The sequence below is a fragment of the Trachemys scripta genome, chromosome 7 (genome assembly GCF_013100865.1).
Source record: "Trachemys scripta elegans isolate TJP31775 chromosome 7, CAS_Tse_1.0, whole genome shotgun sequence".
Lineage (NCBI taxonomy): Eukaryota > Metazoa > Chordata > Testudines > Emydidae > Trachemys > Trachemys scripta.
The window spans coordinates 32,565,854-32,584,524 of NC_048304.1; the positions used below are offsets into that span (position 1 = coordinate 32,565,854).

The following is an 18,671-nucleotide window of genomic DNA, read 5'->3' on the forward strand; positions in this document are numbered from 1 at the left end:
CCCCATACCGACCCCTCGCAGCACAGCCCTTCATTCCGACCCCCCTGTACCTGCAGCCCAGCCCCCCATACTGACCCCCTGCACCCTGTAGCACAGCTCCCCATACCGACCCCCTGCAGTGCAGCCCCTCTTAGCTCCATGCTGGGGCCAGCAGTGTCTGTGAGGGGAGTGTGCCCCCAGTGCCCTCATGGCCCAGCACTGGCTGGCGTGGCTCACCCTTGAGGTCCAGGTTGCGGGCACCGTTGGAGTGCTGGGTGACAGTGCGGGAGTCGATCTTGAGCGTGTGGACGTTACTGGTGTCACGCGACACGATTACATTGTGCCACTGATTGTCATTAACCGGCTTGTCCGAGTTCCCCTTCATCAGCGATGGCCCGTTGCCCAGGTCGAAGACATAGTGGATGTACCTGTGTGGAGGGGGCAGTGGAGCGTGAGGGGGTGGGCAGATGGGCTGGTTGGCAGAGCAGCGGGAGGAGCGTGTGCCCAGAGGGCAGGACAATGGGCAGGAGACCTAGGCCCCTGCATGAGGCCCAGCGCCCTGTGGGCAGCACTTGAGGCAGAGCTGGGGTCAGTGAGGGCAGGGCTCCCTGTGAGGGGCAGTGAGCGAGGCAGGAGGCAGGGCAGTGGGGTGGAAAGAAGACCCTAGTGGGCAGGGCAGAGGAGCATTGTGCCTGAGGATGCAGCAGGCCCAGAGGGCATAGCACGTGGATCAGAGGTTGGGCACTAGGCCTGCTCCCTGGGGCAGGGCCCATTGCCTAGCAGGCAGGGCGAGGAGCCCAGGCCGGGGCAGGCCCATTGCCCACTGGGGTGGGGAGGTAGGGGGCAGGGGCTGCGTCTCACCCCTTGACCAGCTCCACCACGATGAAGTCGTTGCCATTGCCGCTGTTGAAGAGGATGAGGCCGTCGGTGGCGGTGGTTTTGAACTGGAAGAAGAGGTGCATGGAGGCATAGGCCTGCAGCGTGGCCAGCGCCAGATAGCTGGCGCGGCTCTTGAAGGTGACGGGGTCGGCAATGATGCTGCGCAGGCCGAAGCGGGCATTGAGCTCGCAGTAGCTGATGTCGCCATTCTTGCACAGGTCCATGTAGGGCAGCCCATTGAACACCAGGCTGCTCAGGTGCCCGATGAAGTTGGAGGGCACCACGGAGATGAAGCGGCGCTCCGTCATGATGCCGGTCTCGATGTTGTGGAACTCCAGGCGGGTGTGCGCGCCGGCCATCTGCCCTGCTTGGAGCGGGAGGGGGGCAGGGCACTGTTACACACCAGGGTGGGACGGGGGCAGACTCCAGACCTGTGCCCTCACCCCAGCCGGTGACCCTCCATCCCAGCTGGCAGCCCCCTGATATCCCAGCCCTGGGCTCCCCCCACCCCAGCCCTGCCAGTGCCCCTCAGCCCCTGCTATCCCAGCCCTGGGCTCCCTGCGACCCAGCCCTGCCACTGCCCCTCAGCCCCCTGCTATCCCAGCCCTAGGCTCCCCCCACCACAGCCCTGCCAGTGCCCCTCAGCCCCCGGCTCCCCCCCCAGCCCTGCCAGTGCCCCTCATCCCTCTGCTATCCCAGCCCTGGGCTCCCCCCACCCCAGCCCTGCCAGTGCCCCTCAGCCCTCTGCTATCCCAGCCCTGGGCTCCCCCCACCCCAGCCTTGCCAGTATCCCTCAGCCCCCTGCTATCCCAGTCTGCGGTCCTCACGTACCTTCCACTGTGACGTTATCCACCGAGAGCTGCAGGCTCTTCCCGCGCCGCACAACCCGCACTGTGTGCCACTCATTGTCGTTGAGTTTGTGGCCAGCGAAGAGGGTCTCGGGGCCTTTACCTGAATTGGGGAGGGGGGCAGCACAGGGGGTTAGTGCTCCAATGGGGTCGGGGGAATGGGCACAAGGCCTAGACAGCCCCCAGGTGCCAGCCCCTCCCCTGCCTGTCTGGATACATCCTGAACACACACAACCCCCAATACTCACCAAGCTGGCAACACCCCCCCCCCAACTCCCCCCCATCCCATAGCAACTTAGGTAGTATCTCCCCCTCCCCACTCCCTCCTAGATACACACTGAACCCACGCAGACACACACACACACACCCCGCCAGACTGCCCCAGCTAGCAACAGGCCGGGATTATACAGGCCCCCAATATACACCCCACCCTCCTAGAGCCCATACACTCCCTGAGGGCAAAGAGTGCACAGGGGGATGGGTGAGGGATGGGGTAGTTCATCACTCCTTCCATTCCTCCCAAGTCCTGACCGCACTGCACTCCTGTTCTGCAGTTGCTACACTGGGATGGTGCCAGTACCCTGGAGAGGTTGTGACAGCTGCTCAGGGGAAACTCTGGCTCAGGGCTGGGAAAAAATAGCTCCCCAGGAAATTCAGGCCCAAACCTTACAGCTTCCAACTGCATGCACAGCCCTGAGCACACCTACACCCCACTGCACTCTACTGCTAGGTGCAATTGCACACACAGTCCAGAGCACACCTACACTGCTCTATTCAGCTCTCAACCTTGCTAGTCTCTTTGTCTCTCACACACAGGGACCAAAGACTAACAATGAGGCTTGCTACTGGAGAATGTGTGTGTGTATCACCACCTGCTGGTGAGCAAGCGAATCAGCAAGAGAACAAGTGAAATGACAGATCATCTTGAAATCCATCCCTGCATCTCCAAGGAAACCTCCCAGGTCAGAAATGGGGAACTGGTGACCCCGTAAACCACAGGTTAGGAAAAAAGTAATATCCATGGCCAATCCTAACCCACTATTCCTCCCCCCATTAGCACCTCATCTTCTCAGTCACCGCTAGCTGGTAGGGGTGACCCAATAAACAGCCAGCTGCTAAGCGACCCCCATCCTGAATCACCCCCTCCCCATCCAGGTGTGCTTAGACCAGGGTGGAGGCAGGGCTGAGAGCCCGTAAGTGGCTAATGAATCATTACCATTAGGCAACTAATTCATTGCATGGAAGGGTTAATGCCAGGTCACTGCATGGGAGGATCTGGCTATTTAATAGTTATCACCATGCCTATTAATGACTGCATGGGTATCTAATATACCCAGGTGGATGTGGTGACAGGAGGGACGCATTTGTATTGTAGTAGGGCCTACATTATTTGCATGCTTTCTAACCATCCCAGGTCTGTGAGGGAATGGTTCATTATTATTAATTGTATGGGGGCTAATAAACACAGCTATATAGGAAGGACCTAAATTAGTATTCATAATAATTGCATGTGGTAGTGGATAATTAATCAATTGGCATATTAGTTGCATTGGGTGTCGATCCCAGGTATACGGGGAAGGAAAGGGCTAATTATTTGTATTGCAGTAGGACCAACATTAATTGCAAGGCACCAACAACCCCAAGTCTCTGGGAGAATGATTCATTAGTATTTTGCATATTATTAATTGCATGGGGGCTAATAATCCCCAGGTGCATAGGGGAGGGGCTAATTAATTATGGTATTTCTACTTTGGGCCTAATGCAGGGATGGGCAACTTAAGATAGCAGAGGCCCCACCAGCTCCTCTGGCTGGCTGGTGTGGTCTAGGAAGAAGTGGTCCCTGCTGCTGTGAGAACATGCGCCAGAGCAGTGAGTCCTGCAGCGACAGCCCTGCGCTGTATGATGTCACCTCACACACGCCTGCCCGCCATTGCTCAGCTCCACAATCTGTGGGAAGGCAGATGAGCTTGTGCCCCTGCCCAGGGACACATTTTCCTTCCTCCAGCAGGGGCCAGGGAGCAGTCTCCTGGGTGGTGGGCTGGATACAGCCCCATCATGGCTACCAGTCATGCAACCCCGGCCTATGTTATTAATTGCAGGGACTCTAACCACTCTTGATCCATAGGGAGAGGAGGGACTAAATTATCCGCAGCTATCTGTATTGGAGTAGGACCTATATTAATTGAATGGTTTAACAATCCAAGTTCTCTAAGGAAGTGGTTCATTAATTATTATTTTGCATGTTATTAATTGCACAGGGGTTGATACCTGATACCCAGCTGGGTAGGGAGATGGGCTAATTATTATGTATTTGTATTGCAGATGGACCTACGTTCATTGCATGGAGGCTAATCAGCCCAGGTTTACAGCGAGTATGGCTAGTCTGTTATTGTTTATACTCTGAAGTGTGGTTGGGCCTAGATTATTCATTTTTGAGGAGGCAGGTGGATGACAATGGGAAATATTCTTCTCCACACACTCCCCAGGTGCTGGGCACAGTGCATCAGCTATTGCGTTAGCAGGCTGACGCTGCCCTAAGTTCCATTAGGCCAGGTAAATCAGGCTTGCTTAGGTGAGTTCTACCACCTGGGGGGGGGAACCCAGACTCTGCAGCTCCTCGTCCAGCAATGGAGGCATCCTTTTGCTGGTTGGATTAAGGGACTCTGGGAGGGGCTGTTCAAGGGATTCTGACCTCCCACAGGTTCCCAAAGCAAAAGAGCCCCCTCCTCACCTGAGTTGGGGGAGGGAGGCCCAATTGTATTTCCCCACCCCTGAGACCTTTCCTTCCCTGCCCTGGGGGCCGCAACGCACCTGGGGATGGGGATCCCCTCACATCTAGGGATGGAGGTTGAAGAGGCAGTGAGAAATACACTCCTTCACCCCACCCCTAATCACTACCCCTCCAATCCCTAGCCCCTTTCTACATATTGCAATCCTCACCTCTGTGTCCCCCACCCCATTTCCAGAGCCATCCCACCTCATTCCCCACCTTTCCACATATCATCATCCCTACTCCCAACCCTCACCCATGCATATTCCCTTCACCCACACATCTCTCTGCACTAAGTCTCTGCCCCATGGTGTAGGGACCTCCATCGTCCCCCCCACCCCTGGCTCTCCTCCCAATTCTAGGGCTCATTTGGAGCTGGAACCCACCCACCAAACACCTGGGACTCTTTGTCAGAGTGAATCCTGGCTGGATTTCCGAGACCTGGCAGGGTGGGGGTGGGGAAGCAACTCAGCAATTTAGATCAAGGACTATATGGGAGACATGGCAATCTGTGTTGGGACTGGGAGCCTGGACTCCTGGGTTCTCTCCCCAGCTGTCTCTGTGATCTTGGGGACTGGTCACTTCCCCTCCTTATGTCTCAGCTTCCCCTTCCATGAGTTGATAGTAAATTCTTCACCTGCCTGGCACAAGGGTGAGTTGTGATTAGGTGTTCTCTTCCCAACACATTAGGAACCCACATGCACAAGAGCTGGGCCTTATCCCCACCATGGGGCCCCACCCCTTTCTAGCCAATGAAATGCCATTGGCCCATCTACGCACCTGAGTCCAAGGGGTGGAGCTCCTCGCTGTCGGGAGATGCATCACACTTGGGGGCTGCATGTCACTGCTGGCACGAGTGCAGCCCTGAGCACACGTGAGTGTAACCATGGCTGCCCCCCAGCCAGCGCACTCACCCGTGTAACCGTGGCCCCCAGCCAGCACACTCACACATGTAACTGTGTGTCCTCCAGCCAGTGCATGTAACTGTGTGCCCCAACCAGCGCATACACGTGTAACCGTGTGCCCCCAACCAGCGCATACATGTGTGTAACCATATGCCTCCCAGCCAGTGCATACACACCTGTAACTGTGTGCCTCCCAGCCAGTGCACACATGTGTGTAACTGTGCCCCCCCAGCCAGTGCATACACACGGGTGTAACTATGTGCCTCCCAGCCAGCGCACACATGCGTGTAACTGTGTGCCCCTCAGTCAATGCACATGTATATGTAATGGTGTACTCCCCTGGATGGAACATTCATGTAATGGTGTGAAACGCACCACAGCTGGCACACATGTAATGGTGTGCCCCTCTGACCAGCACATGCATGTATGTAATGGTGTGACACAGACCCTAGCTGGCACACATGTATGTGTAATCGGTGCCTACCCCAACAGTCTTTGTGTGGTACAATGTTCCCCCAACTGGCATGCAAACATGCATTTGGATCTGTTCCATGGCCAGTGTGCATATCAGTGTCCCCCTGCTGGGTGTGTGTGTATGTGTGCATGCATGCTGCCCCCTGCTGGAAGGAGTAAGACCTACTCTCCTCAGTATGTGTGCATTACCATCTACGTGAGTGAATGAGACCTGCTGCATGGGGGTGTGGTGGTTTGGTGCAATTGTGGTTGTGTGAAACTCTTTGTTTATGTGTGATAAGTGTGAAAGTTTGTTTTTGTGTGTGTAGCTGATTGTGTGTGTCTGGGGCAGACTGTGGTGTGGCTGGGTGAGTCTATGTAACCATGTGAGGCTTGTGCATGTGGTGTGTGTTGTGGGCACAGAAAGGACCAAGGTGCTGTGGTGCCCTGCACCTATCATCCCAAAGCAAGGTGCCAGTCACTTACCACCAGGGCTTTGCCACTCGCCTGTGGGGACACAGGTGTGTGTGTTTAATTTTCCCCTACCCCAGATTTGCTGAGCAGCTCCATGCTGGACAGGGCGAGAACCATGAACTAGAGACTCCCCATCAGTTGCTTGCAGTAGGAGGGCTTATGACACCCCATAGTGTGTTTCTGAATCCAGCCTGCAGGAGCAGTGGTGCAAACAGGCTGCAGGGAGGAGGGTAGTGTGTCAACAGTGCCTGAGGGGCCAAGGCATGGGGTAGGGGGGAAATAGCAGGTCCTGTCTTCTTGGGGTGTTTCAGGTCCAGGTGGGGATGGGGTGCAGGGCAATTTCTAGCCAACCCTCTCACCCTATATGAGGCTCTGTAAGCATCAAACATGCAGTAGGGGTATAAAGCTCGGACATGCACATACAGGGCAGGTGCAGTTAGTCTGAGGCAAGGGGAAACTGAGGCAAGGAGCAGTGAAGTGACTCATTTTAAGGTGACACCCTAAAATGGGCAGCACTGGGGATAGAACCTAGGATCCCTGACTCCCAGTCTGCTGCTCTAACCACCAGCCCTCACTTCTCTCCCTGAGCCAGGATAGAACTCAGGAGTTCTCACTCAGCCCTTCTGCACTAACCCCTATACGCGCTCCCTTCGCAGAGTTAAAAACCTCCCAGCCCACACACGCTAACTGCTAGACACCATTGCCCTTCCAGAGCCAGGAATAGAACCCAGGATTCCCAGCCCCTCCACCTCTTCTGTGCAGCGTCATAGCAAATCAGCTACAGTCATACAGCACCTGTCACCTTTCCATTAGGATTGACCCCCAAAATTCACCCGGTTCATTTAACGAGCAGGAGAGAGAGAACATGAAATAAAAACCCCGAAGGTAAAGAAGTGACTTACTGGGGTTACAGCCTATCCTGACACAGTCTGAGACGGGGGCCAGGGTGATGGGGGGTAGGGGGAGAGAGAAGAGAACGCAACAGTTTTACATCCTTCAAAGTTACTTCTGCAAACAACCATCCAATTCACAGCCCACCATCCGGGGACAGACGCGGGTCAAGGTGGCCATTTGGAGCCCAGGGGAACGGAAACCTCTCACACTGAGGAAGGGGACCCCAAATTTGGTAGGAACTGGTCCCTTAAAAGTATCCCACCTACAGCCCCAAACTACCTTCCTGGACAGCAGTGGGGCTGCATCATTTCTTGTTGCGTATGATAACTGGACTGTGTCTGTACAGCACCTGGTGCAACCAAGATGGGGGCTCACAGGCACTTCTGCAATTCAAGTCATAAACAGTCGTTCTAATGATGCAGCAGGGCTCCATTGTGCCAGGTGCTGGACAGACACCAAACAAAAAGCAACTCCCTGCTCCTAAAGCGCTGCCAATCTCCAGCCTTGGCTACACACACAAGTTGTCTTGCTTTAGCTTCCCCAGTCTAAAGCGGAACAGTGCTGCCTAATGTGGACATGGTTGTACCAATATAAAAGTGCATAGCTATTCCTGTAGGGGCAGGGAATAAGCTTTTCTGATGAGAGATTTTTTTCCGCATGGGGAAATTCCCCGGCAGAGCTTGGCAAGCGGAGTAATTATCCCAGAATAAAATCACTTTCATTCCAGAACAGAGTGTCCATACTGGGAGTTAATAATTAACAATTAATAACCATTCCGCGGTAGCTATGCTGGGAAATTTCCCCATGTGGCACCTTTATCCTGGTATAACTGTGTCCTCACTTGAAGGGATTGTAGGCCTGAATTAGTTTGTTGAAGGGAATTGGCCTGAGCTGGTTTATAAAGGAAACTGGCCTAAACCGGTTTAGGAAGCAGATTGGCACTGTTGGGGAGGCAATGAGGAATGGGATGAGAAAGCTGACCAAAAACAGGGTCACAGAAAGGTCCCGGTTTACTGGGTTTCTAACTGGGTTTGTCAAACTGGTTTTGGACGCAGCTTTACAGTCCCACCTCAAGGTAGGATGTTGGGCCAGCTACGCTTGGGAATCTGAGCCAGCAGGACCTGGGCTGGGACCCAATTCCTCAGCTCAGTCTGAATGCCATCTACAAGGACTGGGCTGACATGTTTAAACCAGTTTAGGAGGAATTGGTTTGGAAAGTGGATTAGCCCAGAACCACTTTAGAAAGTGGATTAACTTGGAAGCAGTTTAGAAAGTGGATTGGCCAGATCTGTGACAGGCATGGTCTAGGCTGAGGTTTCTCTTTTTTGGGGGAGAGGAAAGGTTTATAACCTTTAACAGGGTTCGCAGTCAACTTCCCCCAGTTCATGGGGCTCATTCTCCTCCCCCAACTTTGTTGGGATAATCCCCACCCCTCTGACAAATGGCCACCTTGCAAACACCAGCCGTGCAGCGGGCAATGTGGAGGATGGACCCCCCCCTTCTTCCTCCCCCACCCTGGCACCCCAAACAGTGCCACAAGGAAGATGAAAACAAGGGGGGGTTTAACCCCTGGTGAGCAGCCTCATGCTCAGATGTATGAGGGGCACCTCCTCTCCCCTTCACTCCCCCAACCAGGGTCCCCCTGCACCCAGCATGGATTAGGGGGCCAAGCTTGGGTTGCCCCCCCTTGCTACCACTTCCATCTTCCTTGGGCAGCCCTGGAACCGTGCAGAGATCAGGGAACATTAGATCCAGCACCAATGCATTCTGTGGGGGGGGGGCAGCACTGAAGAATACGGGGTGCTGGAGGGAATGAGGGTGCTGGGGGGTCTATAGAGGGTGGCTGGAATTTGGGGGGTTACTTAGCAAATGCAGCTCAGGGTGGGCTCTTACCCCCCTTTCTGGGGTTCTCCAGTCCCCCACTCTGGCCCCCAGGACACTGTTCCTTATGGTCGCAGGCACATTATGGCATCCTCCACATTATCTGGGAGACCCTATTTCACAGCTCCTCTGGAACTGGGGGAACAAATTAAAGGGTCATGGGGAGGATCATGGAGATTCTAGCGTGTTGATTGCACCTCATGAATAGGTGATGTGGTGGGGGGGGGGCAGAGATTCTGTCAATCATGACCCCATGGATGGGGGGGGTTATATACAGATTCTGGGGTGCCGACAATGCCCACAAATCTGGGGGAGAGGCATTATATGAAGCTGGGGGTGCTGTACAGCACAGGGGCATCCCTTGGGTCCATATGGAGGGCATCAGTGTCCCACTATAGAGGTGCCCCACAACCCAAGATAGCCAGATGAGGAGAGGTTAAAGGAGTGGTGGGGTACAGTGTGCCACCCCAGATCTGCCCTCCGTTACCTAGAAGGTTGCGGGGAGCTCTTGCCATTCCCTGATCTCTGCGGTGGACAGGAGGTGCTGGGTTCCCTGGGGAGAAAGGAAAGGGGGCCCCATTCCCACAGGCTACACGGCTGGGTCTGACGCACGTTGTCAACCGCAACAGAACAGTGGGGCGCAAACAGGCACGGGACCAAAGAGCCAACGGGGGAGCCTATGGGGGTGGGAAATGAGTGGAAGGAAGTAACTCCATGGGGGAAGAGGGATGAAGGAGGGAGGGAAAGAGGGTAATCCCATGGGGGAAAGGGAGGTAATCTCATGGGGGATGGGAAGATGAGGGTAGGTGTGGCAAGGGGAAGGAGGTGTGAGGTTTGGGAGTGCAATGTATCCACAGGGAGTTGCGCTGAGGTGGGTGGGATGTGGGAGAGCTGTGGGTTTGGTTGCGGGGGCTGTGGAACTTCAGGATTTTGGGGTGGAGTAAGAGGGTTGTGGAGATGGGGCGGGGGTCTGGGGGTCAGCAGCGTTTTGGGGGTCTGGGGATGGGTTTGGGGAGTTGTGGAGATGGGGTGCGGGTCTGTGGGTCTGCAGAGGTTTGGGGGTGGGGCTTGGGGGTTATGGAGATAAGGGTGGGGGTCTGAGGATGTGGGGATGTGATTTGGGGGGTTGTGGAGATAGGATGGGGGTCTGTGGGTCTGCAGAGGTTTGGGAGGCTAGGGATGTAGTGAGATTTGGGGGGTTCTGGATGGGCAGAGTTTGGGGGAATTGGGGGGATGAGAGAGTGGGTAAGGGTTGCGGGGTTTGGTCCCGGCTGCTGCTTGCTGGGCTGGCAGAGTCTGCGCCGATGAAGGGTTAAAAACAGCGAGCTAGAAATCACTCCAAACCCTGCCAGGCCTTTAGAAAGATGGGGAGCTCTTCCCCCTCAGGCCCACCAACTCCTGCCAGCCAATAGGGTGCCAGTGAGTTGAAGGGCCCCTCTCGCCCCATTGGCCAGGCACAGTGGAGAAAGCGGGTCCCATGTTGGACAGGGAGCCGCCCTCTGGCACCAACAAGACCAAACTGGGTGCGAAGGTGAATCCCCCTGGAAAAGGGGGTGTCTTTCTAAAGACCAGATGGGCGCAGGAGGGCTCCAAAGCAGGGGCTGACCCCTCAGCAAAGGTGCACCCTAGGGTCACCTCTTCCCAGGGGACATCTGGAACCGGCTGCCAAGAGGGATGGGGTGACCCCCAGGGAGCTGGTTAGCCCCCTCAGCACTGGGGTATCCCCAGGTGGTGGGGCTGTTACCTAGGTTGACGGTAAGCTTCATCTGCCCGCCGTCAAGCTCGAGGCGCAGGGTGTCGGCTGACTCCTTGGAGGTGGTGGCCAGCATGAAGCCATAGGCACGCTGGGACATGAACCGCAGGGACACATCCTCGGCCTCCGTGTGCATCACCCCCGGCAGCATGATCTTCATGTACATGCTGCCATCATAACTCAGCACTGTGGCCTCTGAGGGGTGGGGGTGCACAGGGAATGGGGGTTGAGATGGGGCAATGGGGGTAGGAGAGAGATGGTAAAAAAAAGAACAGAAATGGGGGGGAGAGAGAGAGAGAACATGTGTTAGGTTCTGCCTTACACCACAATACCCAGAGAGCCCCTCCTCCCAATCCCAGCCTCCTCCAGTCCCCCACGCAGAACCCAGGAGTCCTGACTCCCAGCCTCCCTGCTCTAACCACTAAACATCACTCCTCTCCCACAGCTAGGCATGGAACCCAGGAGTCCTGCTTAGAGCTGGGCAAAGGTTTTTGGGCAAATAGTTTATTAATCCCAAAACGCAGCTTCGGTCAACCCCAAACTCTTTGCAAATTTCACTGAATAGTTTCAGAGAAAACAAATGTAGGGGCTGGGCTCATAGTGGGACTTTGGTACCATTCACAAAACTGCAGCTGGAGGCAGAGGGGATGACTTTTAGCCCAGTGGTTAGAGCACTCACCTCGGGGAGAACCCCCTCTGGAGCAGCGACCTAACCGTAGGTCTTCCCACTCCAGGTGAGTGCCCCAATACCTAGCTACAGGCTATTCTGGGGTGGGTCTCTCTCCGTCTGGCCTGTTGGAGCTGGGCCACTTTGTATAAATTGTGCATTTGTTGGAGCAGGGACTGGAACCCAGGGCTCTCTCATCCCAGGTGAGTGCGCTGACCATGGGGCTAAAAGTTATACTGGAGGCACCCCTCATACTCCTCCTTCAGCCGTTTTAGGAGTCCAGCCCTTTAAAGATGTCCCCAACCAGCCCATTGCGTTCACCCCAGACAGACTTATTGTCGACTTTTAGATTGGTTGAAAATTTCAGGAAAGTTCCAATTCCCTTTGACCCAAATTCACTTCTTTCCCTGATTTTTCAGAGCTGCCAGTGAGCTGAGGAATCAGCTTTTCACCAACTCTGTCCTGATGCCAGGGCCCATCTGTCTCACTAAGAGGCAACCAGGCAGTGGCACGTTTCTCATGACTGACCCTAACACAGAAATCCCACCTGCAGTTGGGGAAGGTAGCCTCCTGGATTCCTTCCTCACCACTTCCATGCCCCCTCACCTCTCCCACACCCTGACCAGGTACCCAGTGCCCCCCATGTCCCTCTAACCTCTCCCACACCCTGCCCTGGTACCCAGTGCCCCCATAGCCTCCTCACCATTCCCATGCCCTGGCCAGATACCCGGTATCCCCATAGCCCCCTCACCTCTCCCACACTGTGCCCAGGTACCCAGTGCCCCCATGACCCCCTCACCTCTCTCGCACACTCTGCCCAGGTAGCCAGTGCCAAGGCAGTCACAGACGAAGCGGTTCCAGCCCTCACGGCAGACCCCCCCATTGCGGCAGGGTGCACTGCTGCACTGCTTGAGGGTCTCCCGGGAGCAGAAGCTGGAGACGCCGGGCACGCTTTGCACCTCGGCCAGGCGCCGCACGTCCCGGCTCTTGCCGTCGATGAACAGGTCCCGCACGCAGCCCACGTAGCCGTAGTTGAGGAAGGCAGTCCACACCTCAGGGGGTAGGATCAAGTCCAGCCGATTCTCGGGAAGGCCCCCCAGGTACATCTCACTGTCCAGGTCCAGGATCTCACTCTCGCCACTGGCCAGGAATGGTATGCTGCGGCTATTCACTGAGATGGAGCCTGTGGTGGGGAGCCGGGCACCACAGGCCATTACTGGGCTGCAGGGGTAGCAGGCACCACACCAGCAAGGCCCAGGAGGGAGGGGAAGGTGGTGCGCACAGAGAGATCCCCACACACATGCACACAATACTAACAGGGGTCAGGTTAAACCTGGTTGTTCTGGGTTGGGTGTAGTTGTTGCCCTTCATTTAAGGTAGTTGTAAGAAGCCATTAAGCTCCTTTATGGCAGCAGGCATTAGGGATTATGTATCTTATGTATGTACTATGAGAATGACTAGCACCTAATCTCATGTTTCAGCTGGCTGCCTGAAAGGGTCAAGAAAGTTTTTTTTCTCCCTGATACCTTGTAATGTGTGGCTTTTTTTTCACCTTTCTCTGAAGCATCAGCCAGAGGTGGAGACAGTCGCCTGGGGAGGGCCAGTGCTATCAGGTGGTGCAGACAATCCTCTGTTTTAGTTGCCTGGCTCGTGGGTCTTGCTGACATGCTCACCAGATGCGGGGTCAGAAAGGAACTTCCCCGAGGTCAGATATGCAGGAACTTTGGGGGGGGTTCACCCTCCTCTATAGCATGGATCATGGGTCACCTACTGGGATCACCTGAGCTTCTCATCTAGTCAATTTCCTGCCACTGCTGGGACTTCAGGCATTGGTGTCCTCTCAGTCTCTCCTGTTCTCTTCTGAGGCTCACAACAGATTAGTATCCTGAGGACTGAAATGTTTTGGTTTAACTGAAGTCACTTGGCTCAACAGAGGGGTAATTTGAGTGGAATTTAATAGCCGCAGCTATCAAGAGGTCAGACTGATTGTTCTAATGGTCTCTTCTGGCTTTAAACTCTAAGGCCTGGTCTACACTAACCCCCCAATTCGAACTAAGGTACACAACTTCAGCTACGTGAATAACGTAGCTGAAGTTCGAAGTACCTTAGTTCGAACTTACCTCGGTCCAGATGCGGCAGGCAGGCTCCCCCGTCGACTTCACGGTACTCCTCTCGCCGAGCTGGAGTACCGCAGTCGACGGCGAGCACTTCCGGGTTCGACTTATCTCATCCAGACAAGACGTGATAAGTCGAACCCAGAAGTTCAATTTGCTTGCCGCCGAACTACCGGATAGTGTAGACCTACCCTTAGGAACAAGCAGCTGAAATGAGTGGTCTCCATCCCAAATACAGGCAGAGTCACTGCCCAAAACAAAGACAAATGCAAAGCACACGTGGGTGGAGGGGTTTCACTGGCTGTTGCTTTGTGGAGGTGTGTGTGTGGAGGCAGAAAAAGCAGAGGAGTGGAGAGAAGGCAGCAAGCACTGCAAATGGGACCTGAGAAGAAGCCAAGACTTTTTGTGCCAAGTGCTGGCTAGAAAGGGGCTTGGAGCTGCGAGCAAAGAAACTGTCTCCTGTTGTTGGATTCCTGCTCTTCTCAGAGAAACAGGACTTTGTACATTCCTTGCAAATAAACAGGATTGCATCATAGATACTTGACTCCACCACCAATTTCTCCTACTAACTGGAACAACTAGGTGTGTACTGAATTTTTAGTTAATTTCTCAGGTCAAAAAGGGGTAACACTGGTATCAGGAGCAGGATCCAGTTTCCAAGAAGAGAAAATGTGAGCTGGTCTTTCTTTTGAACCAAGATGGAACAAATGATGGAGGTGCTCACAGAATTCTAAGGTGGCCAAAAGGATTTAAAACAAGATCTAAAACAAGTACTGGAGGCATCACAAAAAGAATTAAAGCAGCATCTGGAGGTTTCCCAGAAAGGGCTGGAAGACGACTTGTAGGCAAAAAGGAAATCTTTGTTGAGGCAACAGTTACAAAGCGCTGAGCCAGACTGGGAAGCCCAGCTGCAACACTCCCAGACTGCAATGGTCAGATGGATTAATGAGGTGACCAGCAACTTGACTGCCACAGACCAGAAAGGTGAGGCCGGGGAAGCTTTAGCCAACTTGGAATTTGCTAACAGAATGAGCTGCAGCAAGGACTTAGGGAGCTGAGAAATCACCTTGAGAAGGAAATCAAAAGGGCATGGGCCACAGTGGAAATCAGAGGCCTGGATGTGGAACTGGGCCAGTCAGAAGACTTGGGTAAGACCAGACATTTACAAGGGTTTTCGACCTTGTTTGTAACCCCCAGAGAATCAGAGAGAAGAGATTGGATTATCTCAGCTCAATAATGCAAAACCCCACAGTGATGAAATGGGAATGTTCTGTAAATATTTTGTATGAATACTGTGCGTGCCTCAGTTTCCCCTATAGGCTGCATTGTCACCTAGGGGTAAAAAAGGGCTGTTTACTCTCAGGCAGGCTGCCACACAGATGTGGCTGATGTCTAGCTGTCTTGAGTTTGAGGCCCATGTCATTAGAGAGTCCATGAAGACAACAGCAAAGCCAACCCCAGGACATTTGCTACCTACCAACTAACAACCATGGATGGTCCAACTCTCTGCAAGAAGCCAGATGCATTTGACCAATTGGCCAACAACGGACTGAAGAGGAGGCAGGTGGGACTGGCTCAGGAACTTTGACAAAGGGGGATAGAGTGGGAGCCAAGGGGGGGACGGGACACACCACTTGATGGGGCCCTGGGCTAACCCAAATGGAGCACGCTGTAACTTTCTTTTCTCTATGCTAACCAAGGACTTTCTATGCTGTGTAATAATGCTGGCTAAGAGTCACTGCAGATGCTGAAGGTGTGAGTGCATTGCTCCCTTTGGGTGTACAAGTATCTCTGAGGTGTCCAACTCAGGTGGACTCACTGAAGGGAGCTCACGGCATAAAGCAGGGGTGGTGAAGGCTCTGAGATTTGGTCGAAGGAAGCAGTGAAGCCAAGTGGTTTACCCTGGTAAAAAAGTGAGACCCTACAGGGGAGTCTGGCACACTGAAGGGTCCCTACCAGGGACAGTTCCAGAGCTGTTCAGAACACCAGACCTGTGGATCCATGATACCCACTCACTATCTTTGATGGAAAAACTTAATGCCCGGCTTATTTGGCTCAGTTCAGCATCATACAAATGACTGAGATGGACAAAAATGGGAGGGAGGGGGCTCTAGTAGCCAGCCTGAGTGGCCCAGTTCTGATAGTGCTACAGAACTTAGCCCCAGAAAACAAACTGAGTTGTCCAGATCTGATACAATCCCTTGATATGTGGCTTGAATCATAGAAGATTAGGTTTGGAAGAGACCTCAAAAAGTCGTCTAGTACAACCCCCTGCTCAAAGCAGGACCAACCCCAATTAAATCATCCCAGCCAGGGCTTTGTCAAGCCAGGCCTTAAAAACGTCTATGGAGATTCCACCACTGAAGCCAGCCATCATTCTGAGATGTCCAAGTAGGGTTGCCAACAGTCCCTTATTACAAGGGACGTCCCTTATTTTTTCACCTCTGTACAATAAGATTGGGAGTTGCTGAGTGCTGCAAAAAGCAGCAAGAAATACCCCCACGAATGCAGATGACTGCTACTTATTAATTATTAACAATAATAATTAGTTAATAATAATAATTAATGATTATATTGGGAGGAGAGGCGGGGTGGGATGCTAAGAAAACAGTCCCTTGTTTTTTAAATGCAATGCGTCCAATGCACAGCCAAGAGTTAGGCCATGTCTACATTATCACTTATGTCAGCAAAACTTATGTTGTTCCAGGATATGAAAAAAACACCTCCCTGAGCGACATAAATTTTGCCAGTAGTAGTGGTAGTGTGCCCAGCGCCATGTCGGTGGGAGAGCTTCTCCCACCAACACAGATACCACCACTTGTTGAGGTGGTTTTATTATGTCGATGGGAGAGCTCTCGCCTTCCGACATAGAGCGGCTACATGAGCCATCTTACACCAGTGCAGCTGCATTGGTACAGCTGTGCCACTGTAAGCTCACTAGTGGAGACAGAGCCTTGGAGAGGGAAAGAGGATACCACACCTCAATTGGCAAAGGACCTGAAAAGACTCATGTTCCTGGCATATCTAGATACTGAAAAGGACTTCCAAGATAAATTGGGAACAGATCAATTTACAGATGCTCAGCTGAACTTGGACTTGCAGATCAAGATCAGTGAAAAGAGGCCAAAGACAGTCTGAGAGACTGTGGAATTTACAACAGAACTTGAATCTTTCCTTGCAGCAGCTCACCAAAATAGGAAGCAACTGCTCGCCTAGTGAGTAAGATGGAAGCTGATCACCAGGAGCCCTGTAAGTACAGCTATGTCTAATATACATGATGGAAAAAGAGCTTCTTATCTGGCTCATGATGTTTTGGAATGATCAGAAAAAGTGATAAATTCACTTTGTAAAACAAGGGAAATTGGCAATAACATAAAAATTAAGGGAAGCAGTTCAGTTAAATGTTTGTATTGTGAAAAATCTGTCTGTTAAAAAAAGCGGGCCAGGACAAAGCATCACAGGTGCCTAGTGAAAGTTCCTCACCCACTTCGGTAAACGGGGAGACACCATGCTGGAGGGGCAAAACCTGGGGGTACAAGGATCAGCCCCACAGTTTTTGTTTAGATCTGGGGAGTTAAACAACAATAGGAATTGGCTATTAAGTGTATAATAGGAGCTGTGAAATGCATTGAGGTGACCGACACTGGCTCAAACATAATAGTTATTAGATCAGACATGCTAAAAAGGCTAGGAATAGGAGATCTAAATCTGATCTGCCTCATTGGTCCCAAATGGCAGGATGACGGGGGTTGAACATGCATCTGTCTGAAAATTAGGTTTCAAAGTTGGACTTCTTGAATTTGAATAAAAAGTCTGGATAGCCAAGATAGTGGATGAGCTAATCATCAGTTTGGATTTCTTTATGGTTATTAACTGTGTAATAAATGCCAGGAAAAGTGTCAGTCTGTGGAAATTCCCTTTAAATACTTGGCTCAGGTGAGACAGATGATTTGTAGGCAATTAGTTTGCAGTGAAGGAGTCATCCTGCCCCTAGGGGGAGAAACCATTATAACAGCTACATGCTGTGGTAGCTTTCCAGCAAAGAAAGATGGGGAGTAGCTAAAACCTGTTTTGAGACCCAGGGTCTCAGGGGAATCTCAGCTGCTAAAGCTCTTGTGGAGCTGAATTAGAAATGGAGGTCTGTTCCTCTGCTACATGTTTCTGACAAGCAGTAAATAATAACAAAGGGAACCACAGTTGCAAAACGTGAAGAGGAGGTTACTTACCTATAACTAGAGGTTCTTTGAGATGTGTGGTCCCAATCTGTATTCCATAGGGACTATCACTTAAAGAACCAGTGGATCTAGTAATTGCTGGTATAGAAGAAAACTACTGGGGGTGGGGGGAAGGTGAGCTCCCAGAGTTTCTGTTAGACTTGTTCCAGTGCAGTGCCATACATTTAAATGAAAAGCAGCAGAACAGTCTGAGAGACTTTCTGGCTAGGAATCAGAGGAGTTTTTCTCCTCATCCAACAAAGATACAGACTGTACTGCACTAATCCAGCACAAGATTGAAATGGGGGGAAAATGACCCACTAAACAGCCATCTCACTGGCTATCAGTAACAAAGAGGAGAGAGGTCTTCCAGGCCACTGAGGAAATGTGGAAGACATAACTGAGCCTTTAACCATTTCTTGGGGTTCACTCACAGTGCTGATTAAGAAAAAAAGATGACAGCACCTGACTGTGTGTGGACTATAGAAAACTAAATGAAGTCACTTTAAAGGATTCTTATCCACTACCATGAACAGATGATACTCTGGGTGGTGCGGCAGGTTCAATCTGGTTTTCCACACTGAATCTTAAAAGTGGGTATTGGCAAGTGTCAGAGGATCTAAAGGACAGGGAAAAGACAGATTTCACCACAGGACAAGGCCGGTGGCAATTAAAAGGGATGGCTGTCAGCTTATGCAGTGCACCAACCACATTTGAGAGGCTAATGGAGAGGGTGTGACACAGCATGTCTCTCTCAGCCTGTCTGTTACACCTAGATGATATCCTAGTGCATGCTAAAATTTTTGAACAGGAACTGATACATCTACAAATGGTCTGCGG

The 18,671-nt window shown here is 52.5% G+C and overlaps 1 protein-coding gene across 1 annotated transcript in view; it reads right to left on the bottom strand.

Annotated features, from left to right (window-relative positions):
- Window positions 1–18,671, bottom strand: part of NRXN2 (neurexin 2) — a gene marked incomplete in the record, with an annotated part of 299,307 nt that overhangs the window by 133,490 nt on the left and 147,146 nt on the right. The window contains 6 exon segments of the mRNA XM_034774999.1: window positions 217–407; window positions 841–1,225; window positions 1,690–1,809; window positions 7,211–7,237; window positions 10,828–11,031; window positions 12,303–12,686. Coding sequence (XP_034630890.1) covers window positions 217–407; window positions 841–1,225; window positions 1,690–1,809; window positions 7,211–7,237; window positions 10,828–11,031; window positions 12,303–12,686 — 1,311 coding nt within the window.